This window comes from Oryx dammah, unplaced genomic scaffold (genome assembly GCF_014754425.2).
Source record: "Oryx dammah isolate SB20612 unplaced genomic scaffold, SCBI_Odam_1.1 HiC_scaffold_12, whole genome shotgun sequence".
Taxonomy (NCBI): domain Eukaryota; kingdom Metazoa; phylum Chordata; class Mammalia; order Artiodactyla; family Bovidae; genus Oryx; species Oryx dammah.
In genome coordinates, this window is record NW_024070196.1 from 8,338,287 (window position 1) to 8,355,554 (window position 17,268).

At 38.4% G+C, this 17,268-nt stretch overlaps 1 protein-coding gene across 1 annotated transcript in view; it reads left to right on the forward strand.

The window, feature by feature from the left end:
* The window catches only part of IQCM (IQ motif containing M), a 439,185-nt gene that overhangs the window by 160,250 nt on the left and 261,667 nt on the right, over positions 1 to 17,268 (forward strand). Inside the window, 1 exon segment of the mRNA XM_040251672.1 lies at positions 14,852 to 14,910. Coding sequence (XP_040107606.1) covers positions 14,852 to 14,910 — 59 coding nt within the window.

Consider the following 17,268-nt stretch of genomic DNA (forward strand, 5'->3'; position numbering starts at 1 on the left):
AGGAAAGGTTCAGCACTAATTAGCTTGTTTTCATCAAACAAAATGCACCAGACATGGATGTTGAATATGAATGAAAACTTCAGTAGTAATAATAAGTAGACACAGAAAGTGCCAGGGGAAGTAGAAAGTGCTGGTATCCAGGGTTATGGCCACAGGCTTTGGATCTTGCTGTGGCTGTTAATATTGCATTGATTTAGATTTGCTTTTTTAAATGATCAGAAAAAAGTCTAAAAAGTCAAGTGTATTCATTAAATAATAGATGGATTAGGTGCAAAATTTTCTCAATTATACACTTTTAGCTTAATGAGATGTTATACTAAATTGCAATGACAAATATGCTTGCAATACGTATATTTTGAAGGAAACCCCAATGAGCCAAAAATGAAAAAATCAACCACACTTATTATAACAACAATGCTTTATAATCTTATTTTTTCATTCAAAAATATATTCTGAACATCTTATTGATTAACATATATTCTGTAACATATATTCTGTAACATTAAATCAATGACAGCACTATTCCATTGAATGTAACTCTAGGGACATAGCTCACTTTTGGTTATTATGGCAATTGACTGCTTTAATGGGATTCAATGCACTATATTTGTAGTTAAATCTTTGTGCATATTCTTGATTTCCTTAGAATAAATTCCTTTTAGTGAAGTTGTTATGTTTCTTGTTTGTTTTTATTATATATTGATAATTTGTCTTCCAAAGAAGTGTTGGTTTTCAATTTTCACATAGATTTCCATTGCTGCTTCTTCCTCAAAAACAAAAGTATGCAAAGAAAAAAAAACAATAATCAACTAAAATTAGATAATTTTCTGCAGGTTTAGTTTAAATCAGAGTTAGCTTTTAGGATGTTTTGTGGAGTGGGGCAATATCCTCTAGTCCTTTGCCACTCCATAGGTCAACAGAATTATTATCATCTGGGAACTGGTTAAAAGTGTAGGCTTTTGGGACCCACCTCAAATCTACTGAATCAAAGTCTGTTGTATGAATGAGAACAATAGTGATTTATAAGTATATAAATGTTTGAGAAATACTGTTTAGGCAATTCCCCATAATATTTTGCCTTTTAAGTGGGCTTTTGATAAATAGTGACAGTATTCAATATAATTTTTCCTGACAAATACCTGAAGTACAGATATGAAGACCTACAAGATCTTCTAGAACTAACACCTCAAAAAAGATGTCCTTTTCATCATAGGGGACTGAAATGCAAAAGTAGGAAGTCAAGAGATACCTGGAGTAACAGGTAAGTTTGGCCTTGGAAATGAAAATGAAAGCAAGGCAAAGGCAAGAGAACACATTGGTCATCACAAACACCCTCTTCCAACTACACAAGCGATGACTCTACACATGGACATCACCAGATGGTCAATACCGAAATCAGATTGATTACATTCTTTGCAGCCAAAGATGGAGAAGCTCTATACAGTCAGCAAAAACAAGACCTGGACCTGACTGTGGCTCAGATCATCAGCTCCTTATTGCAAAACTCAAGATTACATTGAAGAAATTAGGGAAAACTCCTAGACCAATCAGATATGACTTAAATCAAATCCCTTATGATTATACAGTGGAGGTGATGAATAGATTCAAGGGACTAGATCTGACAGAATGCCTGAAGAACTATGTACGGAGTTTTGTAACATCATACAGGAGGTGGTGATGAAAACCATCCCAAAGAAAAAGACTGCAAGAAGGCAAAGCAGTTGTCTGAGGAAGCCTTACAACTAGCTGAGAAAAGAAGAGAAGTGAAAGGCAAAGGAGAAAGGGAAGGATATACCCAACTGAATGTAGAGTTCCAGAGAATAGCAAGGAGAGATAAGAATGTGTTCTTAAGTGAACAATGCTAAGAAATAGAGGAAAACAATAGAATGGGAAAGACTGGAGATCTCTTCAAGAAAATTGGAGATGCTACAGGAACATTTCATGCAAAGATGGGCTCAATAAAGGAAAGAAATGGTATGGACCTAACAGAAGAAGACAATATTAAGAACAGGTGGCAAGAATACACAGAAGAACTGTACAAAAAAGATCTTAATGACCCAAATAACCATGATGGTGTGATCACTCACCTAGAGCCAAGCATCCTGAAGTGTGAAGTCAAGTGTGCCTTAGGAAACATTACTACAAATAAAGCTAGTGGAGGTGATGAAATTCCAGCTGAGCTATTTCAGATCCTAATAAGATGATGCTGTTAAAGTACTGCACTCAATATGCCAAAAACTTTGGAAAACACAGCAATGGCCACAGGACTGGAAAAGGTCAGTTTTCTTGCCACCTCTTCTTTTTAAGTTTATACATAAAAATACCAATGTGTAATACACTACAATTGATCACTATATAATGAAGTAGTGCTTACTCCTTAGTACAAGTAAACTGTCTTATTCTTCAATTTTATATATGTGTGTGTGTATATATACACACACACACTCTTTATCAGATTCTTTTCCATTATAAGCTATCACAGAATATTGAACACAGTTCCCTGTGCTATATAGTAGGTCTTTGTTATCTCTTTTATATATAGTATGTGTGTATATATATGTGTATATATATATGTATATATATGTGTGTGTATATATATATGTGTATATATATATATATGCCTCTTGATTGGGAGTGAAAAAGGAGAGTGAAAAAGCTGACTTAAAACTCAACAACAGCAGCAAAAAAGGTCAACATTCAAAAAACTAGGATCATGGCATGCAATCTCATCACTTCATGGTAAATAGAAGGGGAAAATATGGAAGCAGTGACAGATTTTATTTACTTGGGCTCCAAAATCACTGTGGACAGTAACTGCAGCTATGAAATTAAAAGACACCTGCTCCTTGGGAGAAAAGCTATGACAACCATAGACAACGTATTAAAAAGATGAGACATTCCTTTGCCAACAAAGATCTGTCTAGTCGTAGCTATGGTTTTTCCACAGTTATTATGTACAAGAATGTGAACCACAAAAGAAGGCTGAGCACTGGAGAACTAATAGTTTTGAACTGTGGTGCAGGAGAAGACTCTTGAGAGTCCCTTGGACTGCAAGGAGATCAAACCAGTCAATTCTAAAGGAAATCAACCCTGAATACCATTGGAAGGACTGATGCTGAAGCTCCAGTACTTTGGTCACCTGATGCAAAGAACCGACTCATTGGAAAAGACCCTGATGCTAGGAAAGATTGAGGGCAGGAGGAGAAGGGGACGACAGAGGATGAGTTCATTGGATGGCATCATTGACTCAATGGACATGAGTTTGAGCAAACCCTGGGAGATAGTGAAGGAGAGGGAAGTTTGGCTTGATGTAGTCCATGGGGTCACAGAGAGTGTCAGACATGACTTAACCAACTGAACAACAACTATTCTCTGCTTAATTTAGAGGCATGGCAGGATAGGAATGCATTTTCTTGTGAATGTTGATGAGTAAGATTATAACCAATCAAAGATCTGAGAAACACATTTTCAAATAATGAAATAAAAATAGTGAATATCAAAACTGGCCTGGGAAAATATGCCAGGTAATAGTCCTTTCACCCCAATAAAGTAATCTGTATAATTTCAATAAGCCAATACATCCAAGTGTATCCTTACTCTTCAAGAATTACATCTTAGTGATTTATAAACACATAAAGTTTGAGAAGCATACTTTTATGTAATTCCCCATAAAAGTGCTTCAAACAAGGGTAGTTAGCCAAATTTTAGTCAGTGGCTGGGCAGCTTTTAACAGCCCCCCATGCATTCAATTTTTTGTTGTTTAGTCACTAATTGTGTCCAACTCTTTTGTGACCCTATGGATTGTATGTAGCTTGCCCAGCTCCTCTGTCCCTGGGATTTCCCAGGCAAGAATGCTCAAGTGGGTTGCCTTCATTTTCTTCTCCATGGGATCTTCTCGACCCAGGGATTGAACCCTGGTCTTCCACATTGCAGGCAGATTCTTTACCAACTGAGCCACCAGCGAAGTCATATGTATTTATAGGTTCATACAGTTAAAACTTAAGAATAAGATACCTCATTCCTGGCAGCAGCTGTTCCATTGCTTGGCATTCTTGAATTTTGAAATTTCTAAGAACATACAGGGTAGGTCTGGAACCACGTATGTTCCTAGGGGGTTTCGATAAACTTGGAAAACGCATAGATTTCCAAAATCTTTTCATTCTTTTCTTTCTTGGGGACTGACATTCACCTTAAACTTCGGGAACTTTTCTATCACATGGTTTAAAAACTTTCTATTGTTTTATGTGTCAATAGTGCAAAACAGTGTATTATTCATATACATATCTATATGTAGCTCTCTCTATATATATCTTAGAGAATAAAACTGAAACAAATACTTATAAAACTTAGGAAACAGAATTCTCGTGTTTTTTTTCACTCCCTTCATAACTTGAAGAAACCAATCTTAATTTTATGTTAAGTGTTCCCCTGTTTTCTTTATAATTTTAGCACATCTAGACACATCTCCTGGAGAAGGAAATGGCAACCCACTCCAGTGTTCTTGCCTGGAGAATCCTGGGGATGGGGGAGCCTGGTGGGCTGCCGTCTATGGGGTCGCACACAGTCGGACACGACTGAAGCGACTTAGCAGCAACAGCAGACACATTTCCAACTAGTATTTTGCTTAATTTTACTTGTATTTGACTTTGTGTGTATGAAATTATAAGGTATTCTCGCTCTTTTTGCCCAACAATGTATTTTTGAGAACTGTCAATCTTCATAAATGTTGATCTCTGCCCCCATGGTTCATTCATTTCCATGGATGCACACCATCGCATTGAATAATCACATTGAAATTTAATTATCCTTTCCATTGCTGCGAGATATTTGTCTTTTTAAAAGCTTATGTCCTATTGTGAACAATTCTGCTACATTCTTTAACAAGTTAGGTGCAAGAGTTTCTCTAGGGTAAGAATTCCCAGCATCAATATGAACCTGCACCCTATTGCATTGAGAATGGGTTATGTAGATGCTAGAATATTGATCCCTTTAGCCTGGGAGGCAGGTGGATAGGGCCTGGGGAGTAGGAAGTCAGTAACTGATTATAAACTACCTGGATAATTGATTGCCTCTAGTCACAAGCGGCCTGGAGTAGACTGGCTGTGCTGGTCAGTGGGTGCATGTATGTTCAGTGTTACCAGACAATACAGTGAACAATTTTCCACTTTCAGCAGCAATTTATCAGAATCCCCATCGCTTCATATGCTTGGCAACACTTAATATGTCAAAATTTTAACCTTTGCCAATTTGGAAGGTGTGAAATATTTCTTTGCAATTTTAATTTGCATTTCCCTAATGACAAATCAGGCTGAGAATTTTTTTTCACACATTTCTAGGCAACTATTATTTCTTCTTTGTGAACACCATAGAGTGGTATTTTAAAAAATGTATTTAGGTGCATTTGGTGGTGGTGGTGAAGTCGCTCAGTCGTGTCCGACTCTTTGCGACCCCGTGGACTGTAACCTGCTAGGCTTCTCTGTCCATGGGATTCTCCAGGCAAGAATACTGGAGTGGGTTGCCATTAGGTGCATTTACACCCTTTCTATTTTGTGTTCTCCATTTGTCTTTCCATTTTATCTTTTTTTTTTTTTTTGGTAAATTGACAGTTTCCCCTCTTGTTCCTTTGTCCCTAGTACAAGTTTGACATTGTACTAGTTTTCCTTGTACTCATTTGACATTTATGTTCTTGTTTTTACTTTTTTAAGTGGTTAAATTATAAATTTTAATACATACTTTAAACTTAAAATATACTTATCCTCTTCCCACCTCATACAGAAATCTTAGATTGCCTTAACTACTAGTGTTTAGTTCTCTCTTATTGTTTTTATTCTATTTAACTTCACAAATTATTTAGAAACTGTTATATTGTTTTATACTTCTCTACCTGTTTAGGTTTATGTACATGCTTACCAATTTTTTACCCGCCCTCTCAGTAAAGAATCTGTCTGCAATGCAGGAGACCCAGGTTCGATCTCTGGGAAGATCCACTGGAAAAGGGAATGGCTACCCACTCCAGTATTCTTGCCTGGAGATTTCCATGGAGAGAAAAGCCTGGTGGATTACAGTTCATGGGTTGCAAAGAGTCAGACACGACTGAGCAGCTAACACTTTCACTTTTATCTCTAGCATCACAAGCCTATCGGATGGTTTTCCTTCTTGAACTATGTCCTTTGCAAGTACCTTTAGTCAGGGCTTCCTTGGTAGTTCAGCTGATAAAGAATCTGCCTGCAATGTGGGAGACCTGGGTTTGATCCCTGGGTTAGGAAGATCCCCTGCAGAAGGGATCGGCTACCCACTCTGGTATTCTGGCCTGGATAATTCCATGGACAGAGGAGTCTAGCAGGCTACAGTCCATGGGGTCACAAAGAGTTGGACACAACTGAGTGACCTTCACTCACTTTAGGTAAGGGTCAGTTGGCAGAGAGCGTCTGTTCATATTCTATTTACTTTTATCCTCAGTAATGCATTATCCAAACATTGAGTCGGTCATTTCCATGTTTTCTGACTGTCACTGTTCTATTGAAAAATCAGATGTTTATCCAGTTGTCTTTCTTCTGTGAGTAATGTGTCTCTGTTCTCTACTTCTAAAGACTTCATTGTTGTTCTGCTGTTTTATTATGAGATGTGTAAGTGTGTTTTCCTGTTTATTCTGCTTGGTTTTTATTTGGCTTCCTAAAATCAGTGTCTTTCTGCAGTATGGCGAAAAGAAAATCTCTGTCACTATCTCTTTAAATGGTATTTTTCTTCCATTTTTTTGCTGTATAAACTCTGATTAAAACTTTTTATGAAACTCTCCTTACATATATGTTGTCTTCCATTCAGTTGTCTTTCTTGTTTTCCCTCTTTTTTGCATTTGCCATCTCTCTGCCTCTCAGTGCTGCATCCTGGGTCTTTTTTTTTTCCTTCCTGATTTCTATTTTTTGATTAAATATTTTTCTGTATCCATTCTTTTCTTTTGCTATTCACTTAGCTCTCAGTTATTTCAATCATATGTTTCATTTTTACACTGTCTAGTTGTTATTTTCCAAACTAGCTTGGTCAACTTTGATAATTTGGGGTCCTTTAATATATCTCTGAACATATAGAAAAGGAAACTCATTCTTATTTTGTATTCTGTTTACCTTAATTAGGGTATTGCAGTTCTAAAATTTCTGAATGTATAGCTTGTTTTTTTTTCTGACACCTTGATTGCTTCAGTTCAGTTCAGTTGCTCAGTCATGTCTGACTCTTTGTGACCCCATGAACTGCAGCACACCAGGCCTCCCTGTCCATCACCAACTCCCGAAGTCCACCCAAACCCATGTCCATTGAGTCGGTGATGCCATCCAACCATCTCATCCTCTGTGGTCCCCTTCTCCTTCTGCCCTCAATCTTTCCCAGCATCAGGGTCTTTTCAAATGAGTCAGCTCTTCACTTCAGGTGGCCAAAGTATTGGAGTTTCAGCTCCAACATCAGTCCTTCCACTGAACACCCAGGACTGATCTCCTTTAGAATGGACTGGTTGGATCTCCTTGCAGCCCAAGGGACTCTCAAGAGTCTTCTCCAATACCACAGTTCAAAAACATCAATTCTTGGGTGCTCAGCTTTCTTTATAGTCCAACTCTTACATCCATACATGACCATTGGAAAAACCATAGCCTTTACTAGATGGACCTTTGTTGACAAAGTAATGTGTCTGCTTTTTAATATTTCTTATATTTGATGATTTTCTGACTGGGAGCTCATTTTTCTTGGTATTTTATTATGAAAATTCTTTGAAACTTTAAGCTACACTCTTCTTTACGATTCATATTTGCTTTTACTGGGTACATTTTTAGAGGACTGCCAACTGCTGAAGCCTGGCTTGCTGCAGTACGTGGGGTTGCAAAGATTCAGACATGACTTAGCAACTGGACAGAACAACCACCACCAACCTGGGACCCTTTTACTCTAAATTTGCTGCCTTTCTTGTGGAGTGGGGGAAGAGTTTAGGGAATTTCGGATAGTGTGAAGTGAGGCACCAAATCCTTATGAATGAGGTGTTGCCCTGAGAAATTCCTAGGAGAGGATTTTGCCCCCTCTTTACCTAGAGCCAAGGCCATGACAGACAAGTAGGCTCATGATATCTCCTTCTCTTTCTGTTTCTCTTTCTTTCTCACCCCATGGAAATTTAAAAATCCCAGTTATATGCTAATGATATTGCACTTCCAGTCCCTAGCCTTTTACAGAGTCTTTTCAACTCTAACATTTTTTCATGCTCTGGGTTCCAGTGCTTTCAGCTAGAGGGCACAGTTCAGTTCAGTTGCTCAGTCATGTCCAACTTCTGCCACCCCAAGGACTGCAGCACAGCAGGCTTCCCTGTCCATCACCAACTCCTGGAGCTTGCTCAAACTCATGTCCATTGAGTCAGTTCAGTTTGGTTCAGTTCAGTCACTCAGTCATGTCCGACTCTTTGTGACCCCATGGACTGCAGTACGCCTGCAGGGCCTTCAGAGTCCGCCAGAGTGTAGCCCTAGCTGGGACTCGTCAGTTACCTCTGCAACCGTTCACCCGTTCACTGAAACTCTCATAGAAATCAGGAGAATGAAAGTAAAGGAGGAACAACAGCAAAGGAAGGAAAGCGTGTCAAGAATTGAGACAAAGTCACTCCCCCTGTTCAGGTGGGGGCAGGGGGTGCTCTCCTTGTCCGTCCGCTTGTCCTCGGGCTATACTCCTCTGAAGGGGAGCACCATGCTTCGACCAGCCTAGGGTCCCTCATCGCTCCTTCTCTCAGAGCCACACGCCACCTCCGTCCGTCCGCTTGGAGCCCCACGTTGGGTGCCAGTTTCTGCGGGGGGCGCTCCACAGAAAGAGAGAGGCAGTGGAACTTCTCTCAGCAGAGCTGAGGGGTCCCGAGGAAAAGTGAGCCTGCTGTCCGCCAACCCAGCCCCTCGGCGAGCGAGAGACAATCATACTCGACAGGGGTTCTGTCTAAGCAGTTCTGCTTTATTGTCCTAAGCTCTTGGTTTATATAGGCAAGCAGGGGGGTTTTGCAAGGGACTTTCCATAGTTCTACCAATCAAGTTAAAGGTCAGATTACCACGTGCTTACATCATGACAGGGGTCTATGGTGATCACGCATTGTCCACGTGTACGGAAATCAAGAGAGCCAATCAAAAATTTTGACAAACAACTTAAGCCGTGCCCTCATCTCTTCTGCCAGGCACCATCTTAGCTCTAAACCACAAAGCTAGCCCTTCTTTTTAAGGTTTCCCATTTAGGGCCCCACATACGCCAGGCCTCCCTGTCCATCACCAACTCCCGGAGTTTACTCAAACTCATATCTATTCAATCAGTGATGCCATCCAACCATCTCATCCTCTGTTTCCCCTTCTCCTCCTGCCTTCAATCTTTCCCAGCATCAGGGTCTTTTCCAATGAGGCAGTTCTTCGCATCAGGTAGCCAAAGTATTGGAGTTTCAGCTTCAACATCAGACCTGCCAAAGAATATTCAGGACTGATTTCCTTTAGGATGGACTACTAGGATCTCCTTGCAGTCCAAGGGACTTTCAAGAGTCCTCTCCAACACCACAGTTCAAAAGCATCAATTTCTCACTCTCACATCCATACATGACTACTGGAAAAACCATAGCTTTAACTAGATTGACCTTTGTTGGCAAAATGATATATCTACTTTTTAATACACTGTCTAGGCTTGTCATATTTATTCTTCCAAGGAGCAAGCATCTTTTAATTTCATGGCTGCCGTCACCATCTGCAGTGATTTTGGAGACCCAGGAAAATGAAGTCTCTCGCTGTTCCCATTGTTTCCCCATCTATTTGCCATGAAGTGATGGGACCAGATGCCATGATCTTCGCTTTTTGAATGTTGAGTTTTAGGCCAGCTTTTTCACTCTCCTCTTTCACTTTATCAAGACGCTCTTTAGTTATTTGCTTTCTGCCATAAAGGTGGAGTCATCTGAGTAACTGAGGTTATTGATATTTCTCCTGGCAATCTTGATTCCAGCTTGTGCTTCATCCAGCTCAGCATGTCACATGATGTACTCTGCATATAAGCTAAATAAGTAGGGTGACAATATACATCCTTGATATGCTCCTCCTTTCCCAATTTGGAACCTGTCTGTTGTTCCATGTCTGGTTCTAACTGTTGCTTCTTGACCTGCATACAGATTTCTCAGGAGGCACAGAGCTCATTAAAACCCAGGGTCTAGGTTGTCTAAAATTTCCACACAATCCCTGAGGCAGAGACAAGTCTCAGAACTCATACAACAGTAAATTCAACATTTCTTCTTGTTTTTGACCAGATAGGAATTCCATTAGTTTCATCTCAACTATGCATTTAAAATATCTTTGATTTTTATTTTTAAAATGTATTGTATTATCCTCTAATTTGTTGCTATGAACATGCTTCAAGAAATAACAGCCTTATTATATCTTTCACAAATAAGTTTCAACCCTGAGAGGGACTTATACTGGGATGTAAACTTCTCTGTCTTTCTTACCCATCTTTGTATTGCTACCATGTTAGCCTTAAAGTCCTACATATCAAAGAATCTTGATTTCCCTTGGAGATTAAAGAAATTTTGTCTAGTGATTGGTAAATGACCAACCTATGTTTTGTTGGGCCGCCTTCTTCAGTCTTTCCTCATCTGAAAGTTGAATGACTTTTTGAGGCCGTGGCTATGACCAAGTGACCAGCATTTCTCGTGTCATTCCCCTGACTTCTCATAAGGAAAGTAAAGGAAACACTACACTTGAGAACACCTTCAAAGTGGAGGCAACTATGGCTCCATGAGCAAGTTCGGAGAAACTAGGGGTTACCTGGGCCTATTGCAACTTCCTGGGGGTGATTCTGTGGCTTGAAAACCTTCCTGTTCTTTTTGTGTGTTTTTAGAAAGAAACACTTACATTCAACAATGTAAAGAAAATGACTTGTGAAAAATTCCAAAATGATGTGTTTTGTGCCTTCTGGTTCTGCATGTGTGCAACTTATTGACAGTTTTCTTTTTAAAATATTTCTTATCAAGAAGCAGTAGCAGTGTAAGAAATGCAACTCTCTGCTATTTCACAGAACGTGCTGGTGACATGACTGACTTCTGCTGGGGAAACAGGAATGTTTATATTCAAGCTTGGCAGAAAAAGCTTTTCAGTTTACTTCACATGTTTTAATGTGTAATTTGTAATTTTACATGTATATGCTATTAGTGATTTTCTGTTCACAGTTACCTATTTTTAAACAAACGTTTCATTTACCTTAAATGTGTGTTTATATATGCTTTTGGTAGGGTCACAAAGCTGTTTAAAACTATGAAAATTTCTTGCTACTTAGAAAATGCCCTTTAACTACATTTTAGGGTAAAGTATTGGAGGCGTAATGTGCCAATTATAGATTACCTTTATACTGCGAACATATTGCAGAATTTGATGCTAATAGTAGTAATATAGAAACATGGTTAGTGTGAAGGTGCAAAATGAAAGGCTTTTTTCCGTATTGCATCTCTGGTTAATCAGTGCAAAAAATTTAATCATTAAACTGTGAGAGAAATTAGAAGCATTGTCAAAAGGAAAACACAAATTCCAGATGAGATTTGGAAAGAAGGGGAAATTGGTCGATTAGACAGCTGCTTCTGAAAGGAAGTTTGAGATGTAATAATATTATGTGAATTATCACACATTGGTGCCAGCTAAATTGTGGGGTTTGAGAAAATATGTGGGAAAGGAGTCTGAAAAAAGGTTTGAAATAAATCAATATAGGTTGTTAAAAACATTGGAAATTTGACATGAGTATTTAATAAGTGACTTACATCTTCAACCAAGTATTTAGAATGTGTCGCTTGAAATGCATTGCCATAAAGAGACTAGGACCTTGAGGAGGTCTCGAGAAGCAGGTGGCAGCTGTGGAAAGAAGAAACATTTTGAAAGAGAATGGAATAGAAACATCAAGGCAAAATGGACTTGCAACTTTAACATATAGATATGGAGAAAACTAAGACTTAGGTAAAAAACCAAGAACCCTTAAATAAAGGACTGCTAGTGACTTTGCAAAAAGATGGCCCCAAACCCCTCAAGTTCTAATTATGTTAAGTAGGAAGAAAAAGAAACAACAGATGTCACTGGAAAAAAATCAGAGAACATTTTAGTAAGAAAAATCCTCAAGACTGTTTGTCTGAGGGACTTCCCTGGTGGTCCAGTGGCCAAGACTCCACACTCCCCTGCAGGGGGCCCAGATTTGATCCCTGGTCAGGGAACTGGATCCCACATGCTGCAACTAGGAATTTGCCTGCTACTGATAAAGATCCTGCATACCATAACTAGGACCCAGAACAGACAAATAAATAAATTTTAAAATCCTGAAGTTGGGGTGGCTGCCTTTTAGTCTGTGTCTTACAACCACCATTTTAAAAAAAGAATGGTTGTCAGGCTGCTTTGCTGAATGACCTTCATATCTGATACCCTTCATAATGGAGAATATGTCATGTGGCCAGAGAAGGAGGCAGTTAAAAAAATCAGGTTGGCAAGTGTAAATAGTAGTATCTTATAAGGACAGTGTGTTTCAAGCCAAGCACTTTGTTTTGTGTGAAAGTATGGAATATATAGGTTAAAAAATAATTTGTATAGCCATGAGTATTTTTCTAGCCGTGAATATGTGTCATGGAACATCTTGAGGGTGGTATTTAAAATATAGGTCCTGTTCATGTTTTATTATCACCTATATGTGCGCATACATTTTTAAAAGTACAATATTACTTTTGAGGAGGATTTTTTGCTTTGAAATAGAAAACATGATCAGGGAGTTCTAAAAGTAACAAGTAGTCAAGAGATGATCCAAAGTGCTTCTCAAGGTTATTGTATTCTAACGCAACTATAGAAGAAAAGTTAATTTTCAAACTTAAAAAGTGAATGGCATGAAATAAAAATTTACACATACAAGTCAGATTGCATTCAGGAGAATATTCACTATAAGATAGAGTGAAGCTTGACTCCAAAGGAGAGGTTTATGATTTGTTTAATAATATTTAAAATAATCACTCTGTGTCTTAAAACTGAGTGCTATTGCAATACAAATACAAATTTCTTCCATATTTCATGTTTACATTTACTCTTTATATATCCTGAGATTTTATAGAAGAGACTTCTTTGACTCCAGTTGCCAAACAGTGGTGAAATATATATACTTGAAACTTCAAAAGCAAAACTAAAATAAGTATTTTCCTTGTGGTATCAGAAACACATCCATAGCCAAGACACTTTCTGGTACTGACTTCTTCTAGAGTCTGAGAGGGAAGACAATGCCAACAATCCAAAATCCATTCATCTTCACTCATTAACAAGATTGCCTCAGATTCCTCCCATTCAAGGCCATCTTTTCAAAAGCTATTTCACACAGTAATTGTCATAGCAGATTATAAATTGGGTATGCAGTGCCTCTAGGCATCAGTTTAAGCTTTGGGTCACACCTAATGACCAGAGAAGGAATGGCCCAGTCTCGAGGTCTGGAAAAATTATCTTTCTGAGCTGTTCTTTCACCTGTTGACTGGTACTGAAGGATTGTATAAAAGATCCATATTAAGCACTCCAGTGTTGTTATTGAAGAGATGCTCTTGAAGCTGACCATGCCATTATCCCAGGCTTCCTTTAAAGTACTCGTGGAAGAAATTTTAGAAGAAAAGTTAATCTTCAAAGTTAGTCTAATGGAAAAGTTAATCTAATGGAAAAAAAATTTACAGAAAATAAGGGTGCTTCTCTTATAGACATTGTGAGTGTTAGAACTACTGTGCTTTCTTTGTTACTGTGTGCTTTAGTTTGCCAGGCCTGCCATAATAAAACACTATAGACTGAGTGGCTCACACAGTGGAAGTTAGTTTTCTTAGTTCTGGGACAGAGTGAGTTTTTCCTGAGGCTTCTCTCCTTGACTTATAGATTTCTTCTTCTTGCCGTGTCCTCACATGGCCTTTTCTTTGTGCACACATGTGGCCCCTTTTCCTGTTAAAAGGTCACCAGTCCTATTGGATTAGGGCCTCACCCTATGATCTCATTTAATCTTCATTACCTCCTAAAAGGCCTTATCTCCAAATAGAATCACATCTGGGGATTAGGGCTTTAGCATAAGAATTTTAGGGGAACACAGTTTTGGCCACAATATTTTGATAGCTAGAAATTTGAGAGACAAATCTGTGTAACACATTAAGCAAAAGCAGAAACACTTGACATTATTTTTCTATTCATATTTCCTTTCAACATGATATTCTTTTTTTTCTTTTTAATACATACTGTATTTTTGGAAGTCACTTTAATATTTTTGTAAGGACAAATAAGTAAGTAAATAAATTCTTATCTGTAGTAGATCTTTATGGATATTTGTTCACTGAAATAATCAGTAGGAGTTATATTCCTAAGGGCCAGAAGATGCTGGAGAAGGTTCTATGATCATATGCTACTGAGTACACTTATTTATATATGTTTTTAGGCTCATAATTGGGGCTTCCCCGGTGGCTCAGTGGTAAAGACTCCACCTGCAATGCAGCAGACGCTTCGATCCCTGGGTCAAGAAGATCCTCTGAAGGAGGGCTTGGCCACCCACTCCAGTTTTCTTGCCAGGGAAATCCTACAGGCAGAGGGACCTGGTGGGCTATAGTCCACAGGGTCGCAAAGAGTCAGACATGACTGAAGCGACTTAACATGAACACATTAGACATACATATGTTTATCATTGTTCAGGCTTTTAATATATAGTATAATCAGGCTTTTAATATGTAGTATAATGGAACAGTTCTTTCTTCCTTTGATTAATATAATACAACATCAATGGAATTAAAATTTTATTGACAGTGAAGTTGTTTTCCTAATTGTGTCAATTCTTTCTTTTCTTCTAGAAAAACTTAATTAGAAAAGAACAACAATCTGTAAAGCCAGAGTCAAAGCCACAACCCAGGTACACCTTTTATATGATAGCATGAATGTTTAAATTAATGTGCTAGCTTTGGTTTTATCCTGACTTAAGTATCTGGTTTAAAGAAGTGTAGGTTGTTGAAAGCTCACAGTATGAACATATCTTTTTCAAAGTTCCCATTTAATTTGACTGAAGCAAGGGAAAACAATTTTTTTTTTTTTGAGCATATATTGCTCATTAAGTAGACCAGGCTATGGTTTACAGTGGCTAGTAAAGCACTCTATAAACAGTGCCACACGATGTCTCAGTAGTTTGGTTTATTAGAAGCTATAACTGCAGCCATGAAATTAAAAGACGCCTACTCCTTGGAAGAAAAGTTATGACCAACCTAGATAGCATACTCAAAAGAAGAGACACTACTCTGCCGACTAAGGTCCGTCTAGTCAAGGCTATGGTTTTTCCAGTGGTCATGTAAGGATGTGAGAGTTGGACTGTGAAGAAGGCTGAGCGCCAAAGAATTGATGCTTTTGAACTGTGGTGTTGGAGAAGACTCTTGAGGGTCCCTTGGACTGCAAGGAGATCCAACTAGTCCATTCTGAAGGAGATCAGCCCTGGGATTTCTTTGGAGGGAATGATGCTAAAGCTGAAACTCCAGTACTTTGGCCACCTCATGCGAAGAGTTGACTCATTGGAAAAGACTCTGATGCTGGGAGGGATTGGGGACAGGAGGAGAAGGGGATGACAGAGGATGAGATGGCTGGATGCCATCACGGACTCGATGGACTTGAGTCTGAGTGAACTCCGGGAGTTGGTGATGGACAGGGAGGCCTGGCGTGCTGCGATTCATGGGGTCGCAAAGAGTCGGACACGACTGAGCGACTGAACTGAACTGATGCACTACAATCTGTTATGGTACAATATGCTTTTCAGTCACTCTGAGAGAGTCTTAAGATTGCTCTGCTTCTCTGTGTAGCAAATTTGTTGACAGACTTTTGTGAAAAACTAACTGATTTTGTGAGATAGATTGGAGAGTGACGTGGAAAGAAGGGATTGTTGAAAGCTAATAGTGAAGTCTCTGAAAAGGAGAGGTTTCAAACTTGTGCTTTCTTTTGTGTTGGTAATACATTCATTTATTAATTCACCTGATATTGTTTTTGTTCCACCCTGATGCAAAGCTCTGTGTCAAACCATATAGATGCAGCTAGTAGAAGGGTAAACCTAGGAGACTAAAATTTGCCAGAAGCAACCAGTTTGGAAATCTAACCCCCTAGTCAGTACAGGTTTATTCAAATATATTTTTCAGGCTACTTTCTCTTACCAGACATCCTGCTTAATTCCTTCTCTCAATTACTCTTAAGGTGTGGCTATACAATGTCCATAATCCCTCATTCATAATTCCAAATCTGGAAAGCTCCAGAAACTGAAAGCTGATGTCACCTAAGATGATGCCAAAACTTTAGCGTCAAAACCTGACTGAAATAATGAGTGATTATGACTACTCATAGTCTACACTTTTCCCACTGCATATGAATATTCCAGTGTTGCATACATATGAACATTAATTGTATTAATTAACAATATATTTAATGGTGGGACATACCACAGACTGCACTTCAATGTTATATGGCATACATGCTATATTAATTTCCTAGACTTTGAAACAAAATCTGAATTTCAAAACACATCTGACTCTAAAGTTCAAGCACTATAGAATTGCACTATATGGTGAATCTAGGCCAAATATGACTGTGAAATAATACAGTGCAATTATTTAAATATCTAATAAATAAATATCCAATTTAAGATTACATATTTTCTGAGAGCTAGTCTCATAATGAATTTAGTAATAACAATCATTGTGTGTTTATCTTGTACAAGGTACTTGCATATAACGCCCATAACAACACATGATGTATTTTTATTTTCATTATGTTACTGATGGGCAAACATATTGAATATTTACTTACAGCCATTCAGCTAGTCAGTGAGGGAACTGGATTCAAATTTAGGTCTTTTAATTGCAGAGTCATGGCTATTGACTATAAGCTAAATTATGTCAGAATGATACCTGGCTAAAATTTCAAGTTCTGCGAGGGCAGGGATGGTTGATTCTAAAAATGCTTCAATGTATAGTTCATGGCACAATCTGTGGAACATAGTGGATACTTAGGAAATATAATTGAATTGATGAACAATTTTCAGAGGAGAAGGAAAAACAGATTTGTATCTTGTCCTGTTGAGAAATTTTTTTTCAGTCTTTCATAGTTTATTAATTTGACAACACACATTAAGAACCTGCTATTTTAGATGCTAAGGACAGGGTGAATGAGACAAACTCCTCTAACATTTCTAAAATGTAAAGCCTAGGCAGAATTTTTCAGTTGCTCTTTACAATGGAGA